Here is a 17,523-nt window from a genome sequence, read left to right as displayed (position 1 = left end):
AAGGCTTTCTGTTGGCTTGCACTGTGTTTGAAATCTTAAACTAGTTCATATTTAGAAACACTGAAACTTCACATTTCAAAGCGAATTCTAATTTCTCCTGAAAAACTGAAGCTCTGTCAATATTGGACACCAAGTTCTGAAATAGCAATAATCTGCTGGAACTTTGGTCAGGGTATAGATTCTTTAACCCACCAGAGTCCTGTCATTCCTTATTCTTCATCTCTTCAGTCATTTACGTCACCTACCTGGCCCCTGTGAATATGTGATTTACAACTCCTGATATGGAAGCTGGTGAAAGCCAAGGAACGGAAAAATGAAATCACCTAGACAAAATTCTCAGCATGATCAAGAGGACCAAAGACAGAATCCTACAGAACATTACCACTGGAAGAGTAAACAACAAAAAATAGACCACAAAGAACAAAATAAGAAAACTAAGAGAATCTTAGGAACCACTAGAGAATTTCAAAGGAATAGGTCAAATGATTCCACTGGTCATTTAAAGTCAGGCCAGAAAAAGGAGTCACCAAATATGACAATAAATCTTGGCAAAATTAACTGTTCTAAGAGGTTTGGCTCTGAAGGAAAGAAAAAAGGTAGCATGTAAATGGAGCTTATAAACCTTACATTCCAAAAGACATGCACCTGAGAAATACAAGTTTTTAAAAAGTTTGTTATCTCATAATTCATTTAACAAATATTTATTGAGGTTCTTATTAAAAAACAAAAAAAGGGGGCACCTGGGTGGCTCAGTCGGTTAAGCGTCCGACTTCAGCTCAGGTCACGATCTCGTGGTCCGTGAGTTCGAGCCCCGCGTCAGGCTCTGGGCTGATGGCTCAGAGCCTGGAGCCTGCTTCCGATTCTGTGTCTCCCTCTCTCTCTGCCCCTCCCCCGTTCATGCTCTGTCTCTCTCTGTCTCAAAAATAAATAAACATTAAAAAAAAAAAATTAAAAAAAAAAAACAAACAAAAAAGGCACTGAAGATAACAAAGAACAGAAAGGAATTTTGCCTTCAAAGAACTAATAGTCTCATAGCAGAACTAGTAAGTACTCATAAGCTAAAGAAATGCTAGGTACCGTAAGGACACAGGACCTGAGGGATGACTGAGTTCAGAGGAAGAGACTAGGGGAGGTAGTTCCAGAGAGAAGCACTTGAACTCAGCCTTTGCCGCAAAGTACCTTAAAGGTAGAATGATAATAATCTAATTTTTTAATGATGGAAAGCATACATGGAATCTCCAACTCTTAAAACTAAGATAACTGGAGACAGCATGCTAAAAAAACAAAAAACAAACAAACAAACAAAAAACGGAACAAGTGTTTGAGACAGAAATCCTGGCTCTCTCAACTATGTGATCTGAATCAAATTACTTAACCTTTCTGAGCCTCCATATTTTTCTCTATAAAATCAAGTAATCATTGGTGCGCCTGGCTGGCTCAGTTGGTTAAGCGTCCGACTTCAGCTCAGGTCATGATCTCACAGTCCTTGAGTTCGAGCCCCACATAGGGCTCTGTGCTGATAGCTCTGAGTCTGGAGCCTGCTTCAGATTCTGTCTCCCTCTCTCTCTGCCCTTCCCCCATTCATGCTCTGTCTCTCAAAAATAAATAAAAACGTTAAAATTTTTTTAAAAAACAGCAAGTAATCACTACCTTAGAGGCTTTTATTTGAGAACATCCATGTAAAGGGTCTAGGAGTAAGTAAGTCTCCATAAGGGTACCCATAACTATTTTAGAGTTACTGCTCTAATAAAAATTTTAGGTTTAAGTCAGCAAAGAACAGTATTAATTACCAGGCCCTCTAATGTCCCTAATACTCTTTCAAAATTGAAAATACCATTGCCACATGCAATAATATATCCTCAGAGTGTAATGCTGAGAAGCAAAACTGTGGTGACTGAGGACCTCCAATATCTAAACTTGTATCTGTTTTTACATTGCATTAGAGCATACTTAAATAGGAAAGTGCACAACTAAATATGCAATGTGGTGAACACAACTTTGAAACTGTGTCTGGTACTCGGGTTACTACTATAAATAGAACAGATAAAATTATCTTTTCTTATCCAGGCAGGGCAGTACAAATACCCAAATCTTTTTTTGAGTATGAGGATCACTGACTCTCCTAAACTTCCTCATACCTCATGAACCAACAGTTTACTAAGACCTCTAGAACTTTCAAAAGTTAAATGATCCTCCTTAAATTGTTCTGTGCCTGCTTTCTTTTTAACTTACTCTATTTCCATCTTTCACAAATTATATGTTATTTTTTAAAACTTTTTTTTAAAGGTTATTTATTTGGGGGGGGGGGGGGACTGCAAGTGGGGGAGGAGCAGAGAGAGAGGGAGAAACAGAATCTGAAGCAGGCTCCAGGCTCTGAGCTGTCAGCATGGAGCCCAACATGGGGCTCAAACTCACAAACCATGAGATCATGGCCTGACCCGAAGTCAGACGCTTAACCAACTGAGCTACTCAGGCACCCCTATGTTATTTTAATCTAAATCAAGGTGATATTCATGGAATTAAATAGAACTGAATCCTGTAATGCATAAACTCTAGGAAAATACCTGAAATTCATCTGTTCAGGATAAAGGGTAGGCACAAAGATATAGAATGATACAGAGGTTGGCAATGATGTACTGATCCATCCATCCAGCCATCCATCCACCCAATATTTATTGTGTGCCTACTAGAAGACAGGCACTGTGCTAGGAGCAGGGAAAGTAGGGAACATGACAGGCAAGACAGACAAGATCTCGGCTCTCCAAGAGTTTACAAGTTAATTAGGGAGGCAAACAATAAAACAAACACATAACTATAAATTGTGACAAGTGTTGTGATTGAAGAGAAAGTACCATGAGAATGACAAATTAGGAAGCCGAAAGTATCTATCTGAAGAAAAGATACATAAGCCAAAACCTAAAGTTCACACAAGTAGACGTTAAGTGAACAGAGTGAAGTAGAAAAGCTTGTTCAAACTTGACAATGAAATAGAAAAAAGAGGAAAAAAAAAGGTAATATGGGTAAAGCATAGTGGAGAGAGTGGTGGAAGACAAAGCTGGAGAGAAGGGAAGGAACAGATTGATTACACACGACCTTGCAAGCCATGTAGAGGTGTTGACAATTTACACTAAGATCAATGGGAAGACACCAAAGGCAAATACAGCATGACTTGGTTTTTCAGAAGATCATCCTTCTAAATGTAGTAAATGAATTGAAAAGAGGAAGAGTGGAAACAAAAGGGTCATCTAGGAAGCTATTCCACAATCTAGATCAAAGATTATGTCCCTCAGGACGAAGGTGGTAGTGGTATGGAAACACTTGGAATGATATGGATCTGAAGTACATCTAGAAGTCAGATGCACTCAACTTGATAGTTAGCTACATTTGATAGATAAAGTATTATGAATGAACTGGCTAGTGGTTACAAGTACCATTCACTGAGGCGGTGAAAAAAGGGAAAGTGCATTTTTGCTTATAAAAGAGGAAAGTATCGGTCTAGGACTAAGTCCTGAAGACCTCCAACATTTCAAGGAGGGTTAATGGAAGAGGAGTCAGTACAGAAAATTGGTATCAGTGAGGTACGAAGAACACCAAGAGTGCAGCATCACTGAAGTCAAGAAAAGGGTCTAAAGAAAGGGCACATAGATGGTTATCAACTGATGCTGAATGGCTAATTAAGAGATAGAGTGAAAAGGTCCATTGGATTTGAAATGTGGAGACAAATGGTGATCTTAGTGAGAACAGGATAGGGTGGGCAGAGCCAAGAAAACACTGCTGAGACCTAAGCTTTTATTAGTGTGCCCATGGCAATGATATAAAAACAATATATAAGACAGAACTATACATGACCAGCGACATAAATATTAGTGTTCACCAACCAGAGTTCCTGACTCCCAATTTCAAACTGCCTAGGAGGCCAAATCAGTGCCACATCAGCTTGTTTGTCCAGCAGTGAACCAGAGTAAATGAACGGGACAGTCTTGAGGAATATTTAAGCTAGTAAATGACTCAACCTGTTAAGTTAATCCTAACCCATATCCTATGACTGAATAGTCTTTTCTGGAGGTTAATATGGTGTGAAAGTAGTTAAGTCCAAATCCTGTTCCCTCATGCAAATAACCTCTCTGGACCTAGTACACCTCATCTGTAAAGTGCGAATGGCACCAATTTTTCACAGGGCTGGTGTAAGGATTGGCTAATACAGGTACTAATACTATTAGTATGCTCTCCTACCACATAGAAAGCATTTGATAAACAGTAGCCATATTATTATAAAGGAGCGATATCTATCTCCATGATAAAAGAAGTAAACAGAATCATATACACAACAATGGAAGATTCCATTGTAAATGTTGCAATGTAAATGTTCCATTGTAAATGTTAACATCCTTTCCCTTTGGCAACTAATGCATAACAGGATTATTTTGGTTTTCCCTTTCCCTTTGGTTTTAGATTGTGAAATATATCTCTATATGATTAACACCTTCATTATTCAGAGAGGGTAAAATAAAATTTAGAAAAAGAGCTTTCTTTTCTGACACTCTTGGCCACCTTGATGGAATATAGGTGTTCCAAAATCTCATTAGGCAAGCATTAACTATTTCTTAGGCTGCTCTATTTTTACAGAGATCTGAACAATTCTGTATTGCTTCTTTTGACTTTACCTATAAAAATACTACATACTAATTATTAAAACTCTTAAGTAGATGGCAAAGTAGGGAAAAATTCATCCACAAACACTGTTGACATTTTTATGTATTTTCAAATTTTTTGGTATATAGTTTATGGTTTTGTTTAGCTTTATATAGCTGCCTATGTATGAAACTCAACATTTTTAATCCTTTTATACTTAACGTATTTTCCTATTCCATTATAAAATCTTTACAAATGTTTTGAATGTTATTTTGACATAATCAATTGAATATTGCGTAATTGACTCTGTTTTACAATATTCTACAATTATTTATTGCCTAATGTACCCAGACAAAATACTAGATGAAGATACTACAAAAAACAAAAACAGGTATCACCCTTGCATACATGGTTCTTAAAATGAAGGAACCAGATATTAAGTAAGCACACAGATACTAGTGCGATGATGAAAAAGCAGAATGTACTGTGACCGAATCTAAGGGGTAACTTAATTAAGATCAGCAGAGTAGGCTGCAGTGAAGAAGTGACACATAAACTAAAAGGAAGAGAGACCACTTCTATTGTTTTTACCTGCCCATAATTCTTTCCTGTTTTGTGTCCAAATAACATCCTATCTTCTGTCAGGGAAGTACCCCTCCTCCATTTCATACACTCTCAGCCCAGAGATAAACATGTGACCCAAGCTGTAATAGCCTCTCCTGGGAATTAGTATCTTGAAGGCATACACACCAGGGCAGAAAATGGTCAGACCTGTTAGTCTAATGGTAGTCATATTAGGATTCTATTAATCCTTCTTTACCCAGCCCTTGAATCTACCCTATTTCTGTCCTCTCAGAGGTCTGGGAAGGGGTTTTTTCCTTTAGTTCTCTAAATAACTGTACCTATCCAACAAATTCTTTTTTTGTTTAATTTGACAGAATCCACTCTGTGACTTACATACAAAGATATAGCCAGTGTAGTATAATAAGCAAAGAAATAAAATGCTTAAGATAAAGCTAGAAGTCAGTCCAAGAGCCAGCTCATGTGGAACCTTGCAGGTCATAGAGGACTCTCCACTTTCATCCTACTGGAAAGCCATTGAAGCATTTTAAGCAAGAGAGTGGCATGATTAGAACTTTACTTTTAAAAAGATCATTTTGGATACAATGTGAACAATGCCCTGAAAGACAATGGAAGAGTTGAATCAGGGAGATAATTTAAGTAGTTACTGTAATACGGTAGACAAAAGATTTTCAGCAGCTTAAATATGGTGAGAATTTTAGAGAAAAGGAGAGGCTCAGATTTAGCCCCAAGGAATTTCAACACTAAATTAGGATAAAGGTGAAGTAAAAACAAACAAAAAACTAGTTAAGAAATAGTCAAAACTGCAGGATAACCAAGTTAAGTATAATGTTAGAAGAGAAGGGGGAGGGGAAGGGAGGGGAAGGGAGGGGAAGGGAGGGGAAGGGAGGGGAAGGGAGGGGAAGGGAGGGGAAGGGAGGGGAAGGGAGGGGAAGGGAGGGGAAGGGAGGGGAAGGGAGGGGAAGGGAGGGGAGGAGAGGAGAGGAGAGAAGGGATGGGATGGGAACAGGATGGGAAGGGAGAGAAGGGATGGGAACAGGATGAGAGGGGAAAGGAGGGACAGGAACAGGAGAGGAGCTTCCAGTAGCAGGAAGTCCTGAACAAAAATAAATATGCTAAAAAGTCATCTAGGCTAAAGACTGAAAAGTAGTCACTTGATTTGGCAACGTGAAAACTACTTGTAGGCCGAGTAGAGTAGTAGTTGTAGAGCCAGTATCGGGGGTTTGAAAAATAAATCAGTAGGAGAATTTCTGTTTCTGACAATGAGGCAGACCAGATAACCTAAAAACCTCCCCAATTAAAATGACCTCAAAATGAATAGCTGAGCCCATAGGACAGTGAGGGAAATCCTTATGAATGAGGAGGGAAAAGCTTTAATAGGCTGCCCTGGAGGAGTCAGCCTGTGTCAGTAACCCTGGAGCTTTGGCTTTAGCGCCCACAAGAAAAAGAGACAACACATTGGGCCTCCAATGGCTGAAAAGTTAAAAGTCGTAAGACTTTGGTTATATAGATTGGACCTTCCAAGAGCTACATTTCTGGGGAAAGACAGACCAGCCCTTTCCCCCACTGCCCCCACCAAAACCCTACAAAACCATCAAAACACAGAAATTACAGCACAGAGACAGGACAAGGAAGCTCGTCCAATTAGATTTAAGCTCTGGATAGGGGATGAAAAGTCTGCACTTAGAATTTAGAGCCATAGCTTTGCCTTCAAATAGCTTTTTGAGTTTGATTTTTTTTTTTTTTTTTTTTTTTTTATTTTAGAGAGAGAACGAGAACGAGTGAGCTAGGGAGAGGGGTAGAGGGAGAGAAAGAATCTTAAGCAGGCTCCATGCTCAGTGCAGAGCCCGAGGCAAGGCTTGAGCCCATGACACTGGGATTATGACCTGAGCCGAAATCAGGAGTCAAACACTCCTGAGTGAGCCATCCAGGCGCCCCAGGTTTTGGGTTTGAATTTACATATGTGCCTAGTCTGATAGATCCCAAACATTAAATTAACGTAAGACGGGGCCAGCTGGTACTGTCACTTGAGTACACAGCGGAAGCAAACACAAAACCTCTCTGAAGGGATATAACCTCAATTCAGGCTATAAAATGAGTTCACAATCCACAATTAGAAAACACAGACGAAAACAATCCCCTTGATCACAAACTAGCAGACACAAACATTATTTGACTGTTATTCCAAGAACCTTAGAAAGAAAATAGAGCAAATAAAGATAAGACAAATATTTCAAATGACTAAGAAACTAAATGACTAAGCCAAGGACTCACAAGTGTAAGAAAGAAACAACACTGTCTCTATAAAAAAAGGCACCTGACATATCCTGCTGTGCTAGGCAGAATTCTAATGATGTCCACCTTCCATCCCAAGGTTCCCTTAATCAAGGCACTACTGTGAAGAGACTTGGCAGATTAAATTAAGGTACTGATTAGCCGACCTTAAAACAGGTGGATTATCTTGGATTATGTAGGTAGGCCCAGAGTAATCACATGAACCCTTAAAAATAGAAGACAAAGGCCAAAAGAGTCAGTGAGAGATGTAATAGCTGAGAAAACAAGAGAGATACAACAGAAGAGGAAGTCAGAGCGATTCTAAGTGTGCAAAGGATTCAACTCACCTTTGCCGACTCTAAAATGTAGGGACATGTGAAAGGATGGGATAGAAGCCTCGAGGAGCTAAGGGAGACCCTCAGCTGTCAGTCAGAAAGGAAATGATGACCTCAGTCCTGCAACTGCAAGGAAAAATCTGAATTCTGCCAACAACCTAAATGAGCTTCTTGGAAGTGAATGAATTCCAGAGTCTCCTGATAGTAAGAGCCCAGCTGGCCAACACCTTGGTTTTAGCCTTGTGCGACTCTAACAAAGCAACCAGATAACCAAACCCAGACATCTGACTATGTGCTAATAAATCTGAGTGCCTGTAAGTTGCTAATTTTGTGGTAATTTGTTATGGCAGCAACAGAAGACTAATATACTTGCAATGCCAGAAAATAAGTGTTCAAAGAATAATGAATGGGGACAACTGTGCCAGCTTAAAGGGGCTCCCACTAGCTAAACTGTGAACAATTTGAGCATCACAATAAATACATCATACCCCCACACAAATCTGTAAGTCCACACTGATACAAATTAAAAGTATGATGAGAAATGGGATATTTATAGTCTCATACTTAATTCCACAATATACATAATTACAAAGAGGAAAAGAAAACCTTTTCATTGGAAATGCCTGAGTATGTGTCATCTGATAGATGCAATGGAAAGATCACATCTATGATATCCCGCTCCAAAATAAATAAATAAATAACACAGCTCTAATAATGAAAAAAAATGAACCAAACCCAAAAATAACTAAACTGTAAAATTCTGAGACAACAGTCAAAACTTGAATGGCCATCTGACGAGTAGATGGTAGTAATATAGTGATATTAATTTCCTGTTCTTGATCACTGTATTGTGATTTTACAGTAAAATGTCCTTGTCTATAAAAACTAAAGTATTCAGGGCACCTCGGTGGCTCAGTCGGTTAAGTGTCTGACTTCAGCTCAGGTCATAATCTCCCGGTTCACAAGTTCTAGCCCTGCATCAGGCTCTGTGCTGAAGCCTGCTTCAGATTCTATGTCTCCCTCTATCTCTGTTCCTCCCCTGCTCATGCTCTCTCTCTCTCAAAATTAAACATTACAAAAATAACAATAAAATTTTAAAAATAAAGACTGAAGTATTCAGGGCTAATGTGGCACTGTATCTGCAACTTATTCTCAAATACTCTGGGAAGATACAGTTCTGTATATTATACTCTATGTAACTTTTCTGTAAGTTTGAGACTGTTTGAAAATAAAAATATTTTACATGTGAGAAAAGTGCTACATGTTCTTAAAAACAAGAAAGAGAAAAACAAAATCAGACCAGATCCATTTTAGAAAGGACCAAAAAGAATTCTAAAAATTGAGGGGCACCTGGATGGTTCAGTCAGCTGAGCGTCCGACCTCAGCTCAGGTCATGATCTCACGGTTCGTGAGTTAGAGCCCTGCGTTGGGCTCTGTGCTGACAGCTCAGAGCCTGGAGCCTGCTTCTGATTCTGTGTCTCCCTCTCTCTGCCCCTTCCCCGCTCATGCTCTGTCTCTTTCTGCCTCTCAAAAATGAATAAATGTTAAAAAAAAAAAAATTTTTTTTTTAAAGAATTCTAAAAATTGGAAAGCACATTCACTAAAAATCTTTACCCATTAGGCAGGTAAAATTATAAATCAGTATAGCTGAAGAGATAATGAGTGAATATAAAAGATCAAAAGAAATTACCCAGGGGCACCTGAGCGGATGGTTGGTTAAGCGTCAGACTCTTGATTTCAGCTCAGGTCATGATCTCACGGTTCCTGAAATCGAGCCCCAAGTCAGCCCCAAGTCTGCACTATTAGTGCAGAGCCTGCTTGGGATTCTCTCTTGGACTCTCTCAGCCCCTCCCCTGCTCACTCGCTGTCTCTCTCTCTCCCTCAAAATAAATTAATAAAACCTAAAAACTACTATCCTGCTAGAGCACAGAGAGATTGATAAATGGAAATTATAAAAGAAAGGTTAAGGGACATGGAAGACAGAATCAAAGTCCAAATATGTCTAACAAAAGTTACTGAGGAACAGAAAGAATAGGGAGGATCACTATTTTAAATGGCCATAGGAGCACCTAGGTGGTTCAGTTGGTTGAACTTCCAACTCCTGAGTTGGGTTCAGGTCATGACCCCAGGTTCATGGGATGAAACCCCACATTGGGCTCCACACTAAGCATTGGAGCCTGCTTAAGAGTGTCTCTCTCTCTCTCTCTCTCTCTCTCTCTCTCTCTGCTCCTCTCCCCCTGCTTGCATGTGCTCTCTCTACAATAAAAATAAAAATAATAAAAATAAAAATAAAAATATAAAAATACTTTAAAATGTAATGGCTAGAGTTGTGTCCAGAACTGACAAAAGACATGAATTCTCTTGGGGCACCTGGGTGGGTTCAGTGGGTTAAGTGTCTGACTTTGGCTCAGGTCATGATCTGAACCCACAGTTCATGGGTTTGAGCTCTGTGTCAGGCTCTGTGCTGACAGCTCAGAGCCTGGAGCCTGCTTTGGATTCTGTGTCTCCCTCGCTCTCTGCCCCTCCCCCATTCTCACTCTCTCAAAAATAAACATTAAAAAAAAAAAAATGAATTCTCTCAATTAGGAAGCAAAGAGGTCCTAAGAAGAATAAAATCACATCTAGACATACCACCCAGAACCAAGAGAAAATCTTAAACGAGTGAGTGGAGGTAGAACAGTTTAAGGGGTAGGCACATGAACAGCAATGTGTGATTAAAGGAGTTTGGCTTCTTTTGTTCAAGAGGATGGACAGGAGAGAATGCTTAGATGTAGATGGGAAAGAAAAGTGAGGGTGAGAGGGTAAGGAGACTAACATGACAAGGCCTCTGAGAGGGCACAGAAGGGTGAGATGTGGAGCACAAGTACAGACTAGCCTTGCACTGCAAGCAGGACTGGAGAGAAAGAAAAGAGGATGGGTACAAACCAAGTAGGTTTGCAGAATTGGGGGACTAAAAGATGCAATTTTAACTGGCAGTAAAAGTTTTAAAATACAAACAATCATGGCAAAAAGAGAGTTTCCTAGAGATTCGTATTAACACTGCCAAGCAATTTAAATGTCAGTGAAGGCTAGTATCACAAATCTATAATGATATGCATGTGTACATGACGTAAATTGTATTCTCTAGAAACACTTAGCTCAGATGAAGGATAAAAATATAGGTGGTCAGGTTAATGAAGGACATATTTCAACTAAGACGAAAAAAGACTTACTGAAGTTATTATCAATCATAAGCCCAGATAACAAACATCATTGAGTACGTTACACAGTGATTTTTTTTTTTTTTTTTTTTTTTTTTTTACTGTTTCTTTAGCTTAAGAAAATTGAAAGGGAGGCTTAGTAGGAAAAAATAAATTGCTAATTAAAATGAAGAACATAATCTTATTAGATGTGGCAGCTATTAAAACCATTTCCCATTCTTCATTAAAGGTTATCTATGATTTAAATAAAAACATATAAGTAATGACCATAATCAATTTTTAAAAATCAAGACAAGAAAAAAACTACTCTCAAATCTATTCTTTTAACATAATCGCCATGATAATTTTGCCTTTTTATTCTGCAATTATTCACTTATATTTCTGACTCTTCCAATAGAATTTGAGCACCATGAAAACAATAAGAAACTGATAATCCTTTGTGCCATGTATACATTATTTTATACACAGTATACATACAATTTGTTGGGGTCAGGGAAGACCTATCACGGATATATTTCCAAGTTGTTAGGTAAGCTACCTAAATACCATTTAATAATTGAATCCAGGAGGTGCTACAAGAAATGTAACTGTAATCTTTATACTCCCAGTATTTTCAATTTTTTTTGCTATGACAATTAGCTCTGTTAAATCTAGACATTTCATATCTTGCACCACCTCCTTAGAACTGAAGTTATTTTTATGTAGTCTCCAAGAAAGACTTCATCTTAATAGTCCATGTTTTAGAATCCTTTCCTTGTCTGTGATATTTTAAAATTTCCCCTATAATGTGTCTAGATGAGAATTTTTCCTTCACTCTTTTTTCTTAGGCCCACTATGTGCCACTTCAAACTAAGATATCTCATCTTTTTTTTTTTTTTTTTTTTTTTTTTAAATGAAATTTATTTCCATTATTTCTTCAGGTTATTTCCTCCTCTCCATTTTTCTCTCTCCCTTTCTGGAGCTCCTGTTACCTGGATTCTACTTCTATCCTCCATACTATATAGTTTTTATTTTAAATATGTATAAAACCCATTAATTATTTTGTTGTTCACTGTATCCACTGTTATTTGTCCTATCTATTGTGTTCTTTACTTTGACTGTTACAGTTTTCCATACCTAAAATTTCTACTTGTTTTTTTGTATCATTATTTTTTATTTTTTAGAGAGAGAGCAAATGGGGGAGGGGCACAGAGGGGGAGAGAGAGAATCCCAAGCATGCTCTGTGCTAGAGCCAATGTGGGGCTTGATCTCTCGAACCGTGAGATCATGACCTGAGCTGAAATCAAGAGTCAGATGCTTAACGGACAGAGCCATTCAGGTGCCCCTCTACTTGCTTTTAAAGATCTACTTTGTTTCAAATTATTATCTTCCCTCATGTCTTTCCTATCTTCTTTACACTGATTTATTTTCTTTCTATAATTTCTTTAGGACCTGGTCTGTAGAAAATCAGATTTCCTATTACTGCCAACATGGATTAAAAATTTTTGGTCTCTGGGGCACCTGGGTGGCTCAGTCGATTAAGTGTCCGACTTCTGCTCTGGTCATGATCTCACAGTTCGTGGGTTCGAGCCCCACGTCAGGCTCTGTGCTGACAGCTCGGAGCCTGGAGCCTGCTTCAGGTTCTGTGTCTCCCTCTCTCTGTGCCCCTTCCTGCCTCTCTCTCTCTCTCTATATATATATATCTCTCTCTCTCTCTCAAAAATAAACATTAAAAAAAATTTTTTTTTAATTTTGGTCTCCTAAATCTTGACACATCCAACAACAACTTTGAATATAATTTTTTATACATCTTTTGAATGAATATATTAGTTTCTCCTAACATTACAAGCATAATGCCAAACAGTCTGAGAAGTATAATTCCAAATACCTAATGATTATTACACAAAAATACCACCTGTCAATAGGCACATACATACACCCACAGATCCTTAAATAAAATGACCCTCTGAGTGTGAAACAAGTAATACAGGCCATCTATAGAAAGGGCTCACCACAAGACATGGTTTCTAACTCCAAGTTTAGTCATCAAGGTAACTGGGACATAGTTCCTGCAAACACAGGACTATAAATTAATGTGGAAGGAAGCTGCTAAGAAAGCAATCAACTGCATTATACAGAAAGAAAAAGAACATTATCAAGATGGTGATAATCTTTTTTTTTTTTTTTTTTTTTTTTGAGAGATAGGGTGAGTGCCTGCACACAAGAGCAGGGGAGGGGCAGTGAGAGAGAGAGAGAATCTTAAACTGGGCGTGGAGTCCTACACCAGGCTTGATATCATGACCTAGATCTCATGACCCTGAGGATCACGACCTGAGAAGAAATCAAGAGTTGGAAGCTGAGCTGCCTAAGCCACCCAGGTGCCCCAACATGGCGATAATCTTTAAACATGACCTAACTAATTGTCCTTGTTCTGATGTCAGGTTCACTAATGAAGTAACTTTACAATTATAACTTGTTTTCCCAAGATTACTTTAAGGAAAAGTAAGATAAGCAATTCTGGGCAATTCTTGACAGTAATGTTTTGATCATCAATGATTAAATGACATTCATTTCTGCCATACTGGCTTGAGTTAGCCCACCTGATCAATTCCAGGTATACTGACAAAACCAAAAGGAGACTAATACAATAATGTGTGAAAGAAATGATAAGGATCTGTACCAACCTACAGCTGTGAGAAGGTGGGATTTTGAAAATAATAAATTAGATATAAAAAGTCATGTTTAGCTACCTTCAAATTAGAAGGTACCACTTGGTGACTAATTCAGTTGGGAGCAGGCAGAGAACAGAATCAAAGATGCACACAAGAGGAAAGGAGATAACTTCTCAGGAAACCCTGAGAATTACAAAATAAAGTCTTTACATATACAGGTATCATTATCACTATTATGTAATCATTAAGACATTTTTCTCAAGTACACTAACAGGACAACTTTTGCAAACACTCTCAAGTTACTAATGTATACCTGAAAGTAATCATTTGTTTTGGAGAGAAAACCTACTTCTAAAATTATCTAATTCATTAATTAACATTCATTAACCCCAAATTGTGGAGGTTTTTTTCTTTTATACTCAATGTTTCCACAGCTATTCTGTCTTCCTTCAAGTTACTTTTCTACTTGTTCATCTATCCAGTTTGATTCATGAAATAGTCTTCTCTTGCATCTTAACCCTTTATCTCTCTAGAGTCTTCCTTTCCACTTATTAATACTTCTCCATTTTAAAATAAACCTGATCCAACCTTTCTGTCTTCTCTACCAACCTTGCTCAGCCATGACCAATTTCAGAGTTTATATTTACCCCCTATATGAATTTATTTCCAATTCTGTTTCTTTCTAACACTCTAACCTCATCTGTTCATTTGCATGCTAAACATCTATACCTAAACATCTTGTTGGTAAATGAATACCCATCCTCCCCCAGCTACTGCCATTCAATTTACTGACAATTATTACCAGTTCTTCTTGAGTAACAGATGTCCCACTAGTCTGACTTCCATTACCCTCACTCAGACCCTTAACACATTCAGCTAGATTACCAAAAAATCTAATTGGTTTCTCTGTTCTCTAGCTCCTTTCAATATTCTTATATGCTACAGCCAGATGAACCTTCCTGAACAACAGGTTTTATTTTTTTCCCCAACTCAAACTATTTCCCAACTACCAACTATTTTCAACTCCTTTGACTAATACGTAAGGTTAGTATTTTTCATACATTTCATATCAAATATCGTATCACCATCACTTTACACACCTATGTTCCACTGCTTGTGCTATCTGTATTCCAGGGACTGGAGTCTACCCCTGATCCCTATCTCCATATAGCTCAATTTTACATATTCCTTAAGGTAAAATGTTACATTCTCTGGACATCTCATTTCCTCAGCTGAAAGTAGTTTTCCCTGCCCTGAATTCTTTTTATACTGTAGATCATTAAAGAAGTTATAATTCTATGTCTTGAAATTATTATTTATGCACATATTTATCCTTTTAGATTTTACTGCTCCTGAAAGGATCCATTTGCAGTATAGAATTATTTCCCCAAAGAAAATGACCAGGATTTTTAGATACAGAAAGAACTTTATACTCTTCAAATGAAAAAAGACTAAGACACTTTTGAGAAGGAAAAGTTCCGTAGTGCAGGTAATCACACCCACAAGATTAGTTTTATAAATATGTGAAACTGAGGTTTTTAGGGGAGGGAGTAGCTGCATACATTAACTGGTTAAGAATACTGGATTCAGAATGCACATGCTCACTCTCAACTGATCCAGAAGTATTTGAAAAGTACATCACAGAATTAGAAAAGTATTATAAGTCACAAAATATGGTCTCAGATTCTTCTTTCCCTCAGTGAGACAGAGGGGTCATAGATGTACAAAGTGGTCTAGGCATCTAGATCCTGACAGGTAAATAACTTTAGAAATCCTAAAACCCACCTTACCATGTCTTAGGCAATAGGACAAATCCAAACAAGTACAACAAGAACATGGTAACAGTCATCCCATCAATCACCCAGAATTATGGAGAATTCCTTTCGGTTATTTCTGAGACTACAGATCCCCATTACTGCTTTATATAGGAAGGTTTCTAAGCTTCATTAGGATTAATTAACTTAACACTATTACCCTTTAAAATCATGCTTGAACTTGGTACATACCTATGAATTTAAGTTCCTGCTTTGTTAGTGTAGAACTGTCATCTCTGTCTAAAGAAAAGACACACTTTAATTTAAAATTTTTAATAACCAGTTCCTAAAAACTACCATAAGAAGTTGAGAAATTTAAAACACTATGGGGGGGGGGGGGGGGGAGGGGACAGGAATCAGTAGGGTTAAAGTAAAACAAAACAACAAAAAAAACTGTGGAAAATTTAAGTTATTATAAATTTGTTTTTGCTAAAATAAAAAGGCAGCACTCTAAATAAAGAGACTGTTAATAGCATTACCATTTAATTAATTTAAAAGTAATTCTTACAAATTCATTAGCATTTATACTAATCCCTTCCCTTTTCAGGTTCTCTCTTATAGTTTCAATGAAACTCCTGTAAGTTCATTTTGCTTTGTAGTAGTTAACATGCATACTGAAAATTACGTTTTCTTCCCAGTGCTGATTCACCATCCAAATGTTAATATCCTTCTGTGTTTATCACTTAAGATGAAGCCTATCTTCCAGAAGCTTAGAGTGATCCAAGAGATAAATACCTTGGCTGATTTGAAATGGAAAAAACCGTACCATCTTATGGACAATATATGTCTTCTACTACTTAGCAAGGCTATACAGTATTAGCCAAATTCCTTCCGGCATAGGAACAAACACTGGAACAAACAGTAGCATTTGCTGCATCCTGGAATGTAACAATGTACTGTATAAAAATAAAGAATACGGCCTTCTACATCACGTAAGAAGGAAAAACAAGTCTACTGTGATTAAAAAGAAATTAGATCTAGAATCATCTAGATCTATGGTTCTCAATCTCCCTACTGTTCACAGAAACAGCTCCTCCTATCACTAATACCTCATTACGTGCAGTGAATCTCAAATGATTAATAGGCTGTGGTGATGTCTGAAAATTGCTCATCTCTGTTCTCAGATCCCTACACCTTCTTAATGCTTCCCTGAAATGAAAAGGGGGCACATGTAAACAGCAAAGATCTAGTTTCCTACAAACTATTATGACAAACCTCAGTAGGATTCCATTCTTGAGGAAGAACGTTCATTCCTAAAATCAATTAGCATTCATGCTTATTCTAAATCCTATAGCAGATATTTATGAATAATTGGTTGACATTACTTTGCCTCCTCCATCAAATGAGATTTGTTTAATGAGCATGGTCATGACAAACCAGAAGTACCATAATTAAAGAAAATTTAAAAGCATAGTAAATGGGGCACAGAAATCAATTAGCAATATACTGCTGTGAAAGCAGATCTAAGCACTTTAGCTACTTTAATCTACTATTTCAAAATTATATTAAAAATAGGAATTGCCAAGATAAACAAATGAAGCAAATGCATTATTGTAGGAAGAACCAAGTTACTACTCTTGAGAGAAACAAGACTGCCTAATGCAAAGTTTAATTTCCAAAGAAAACGAACATATTACCAAGAATATATGAAAACTCTTCCAGGACTATGTAGCAACTGACAATGATTTATTCATTCAATATTTATGGAGCATCAAGTAGATGATGAGCTAAATACCAATGAAATAAAGATGAATAAAACCCAACCCCTACTGTAAATGAGTTTATAGTCTAGTAAGAAAAACTTGTAAATAAATAAATTGTTAAACAACCTAAAAAGCACTAGAGTAAAATCACACCTGAAACAGAACAATTAGAACCAGGCAGATGAGATGTTAGTTTGCAACTGGACTATGAAAAGCAAACCATAATCCCCATATTCATATTATTTGTTTCATCATTTTAAATACACCTACTAGATGAAACCAAGAAGTCACACTTACACTTTAGAGGCATCATGAAATCTAAATTCTCCTAG

The 17,523-nt window shown here is 37.5% G+C and overlaps 1 protein-coding gene across 13 annotated transcripts in view; it reads right to left on the bottom strand.

Annotated features, from left to right (window-relative positions):
* The window catches only part of MLLT10 (MLLT10 histone lysine methyltransferase DOT1L cofactor), a 234,980-nt gene that overhangs the window by 32,021 nt on the left and 185,436 nt on the right, over nt 1-17,523 (bottom strand). For 10 of the 13 annotated variants that reach the window (XR_006204580.1, XM_042945064.1, XM_042945063.1 and 7 more), the window contains one exon: nt 15,681-15,728. The exons of the other annotated variants lie outside the window; for them this stretch is intronic. Coding sequence is in view for 9 of the 10 variants with exons in the window: in XM_042945064.1 (XP_042800998.1) it covers nt 15,681-15,728 (48 nt within the window). In the remaining variant the exon portion in view is untranslated. The remainder of the gene's footprint in view (nt 1-15,680; nt 15,729-17,523) is intronic. 13 annotated transcript variants of the gene reach the window in all.

Source organism: Panthera leo, chromosome B4 (genome assembly GCF_018350215.1).
Source record: "Panthera leo isolate Ple1 chromosome B4, P.leo_Ple1_pat1.1, whole genome shotgun sequence".
Taxonomy (NCBI): domain Eukaryota; kingdom Metazoa; phylum Chordata; class Mammalia; order Carnivora; family Felidae; genus Panthera; species Panthera leo.
This window is presented reverse-complemented; position numbering and strand designations above follow the sequence as displayed.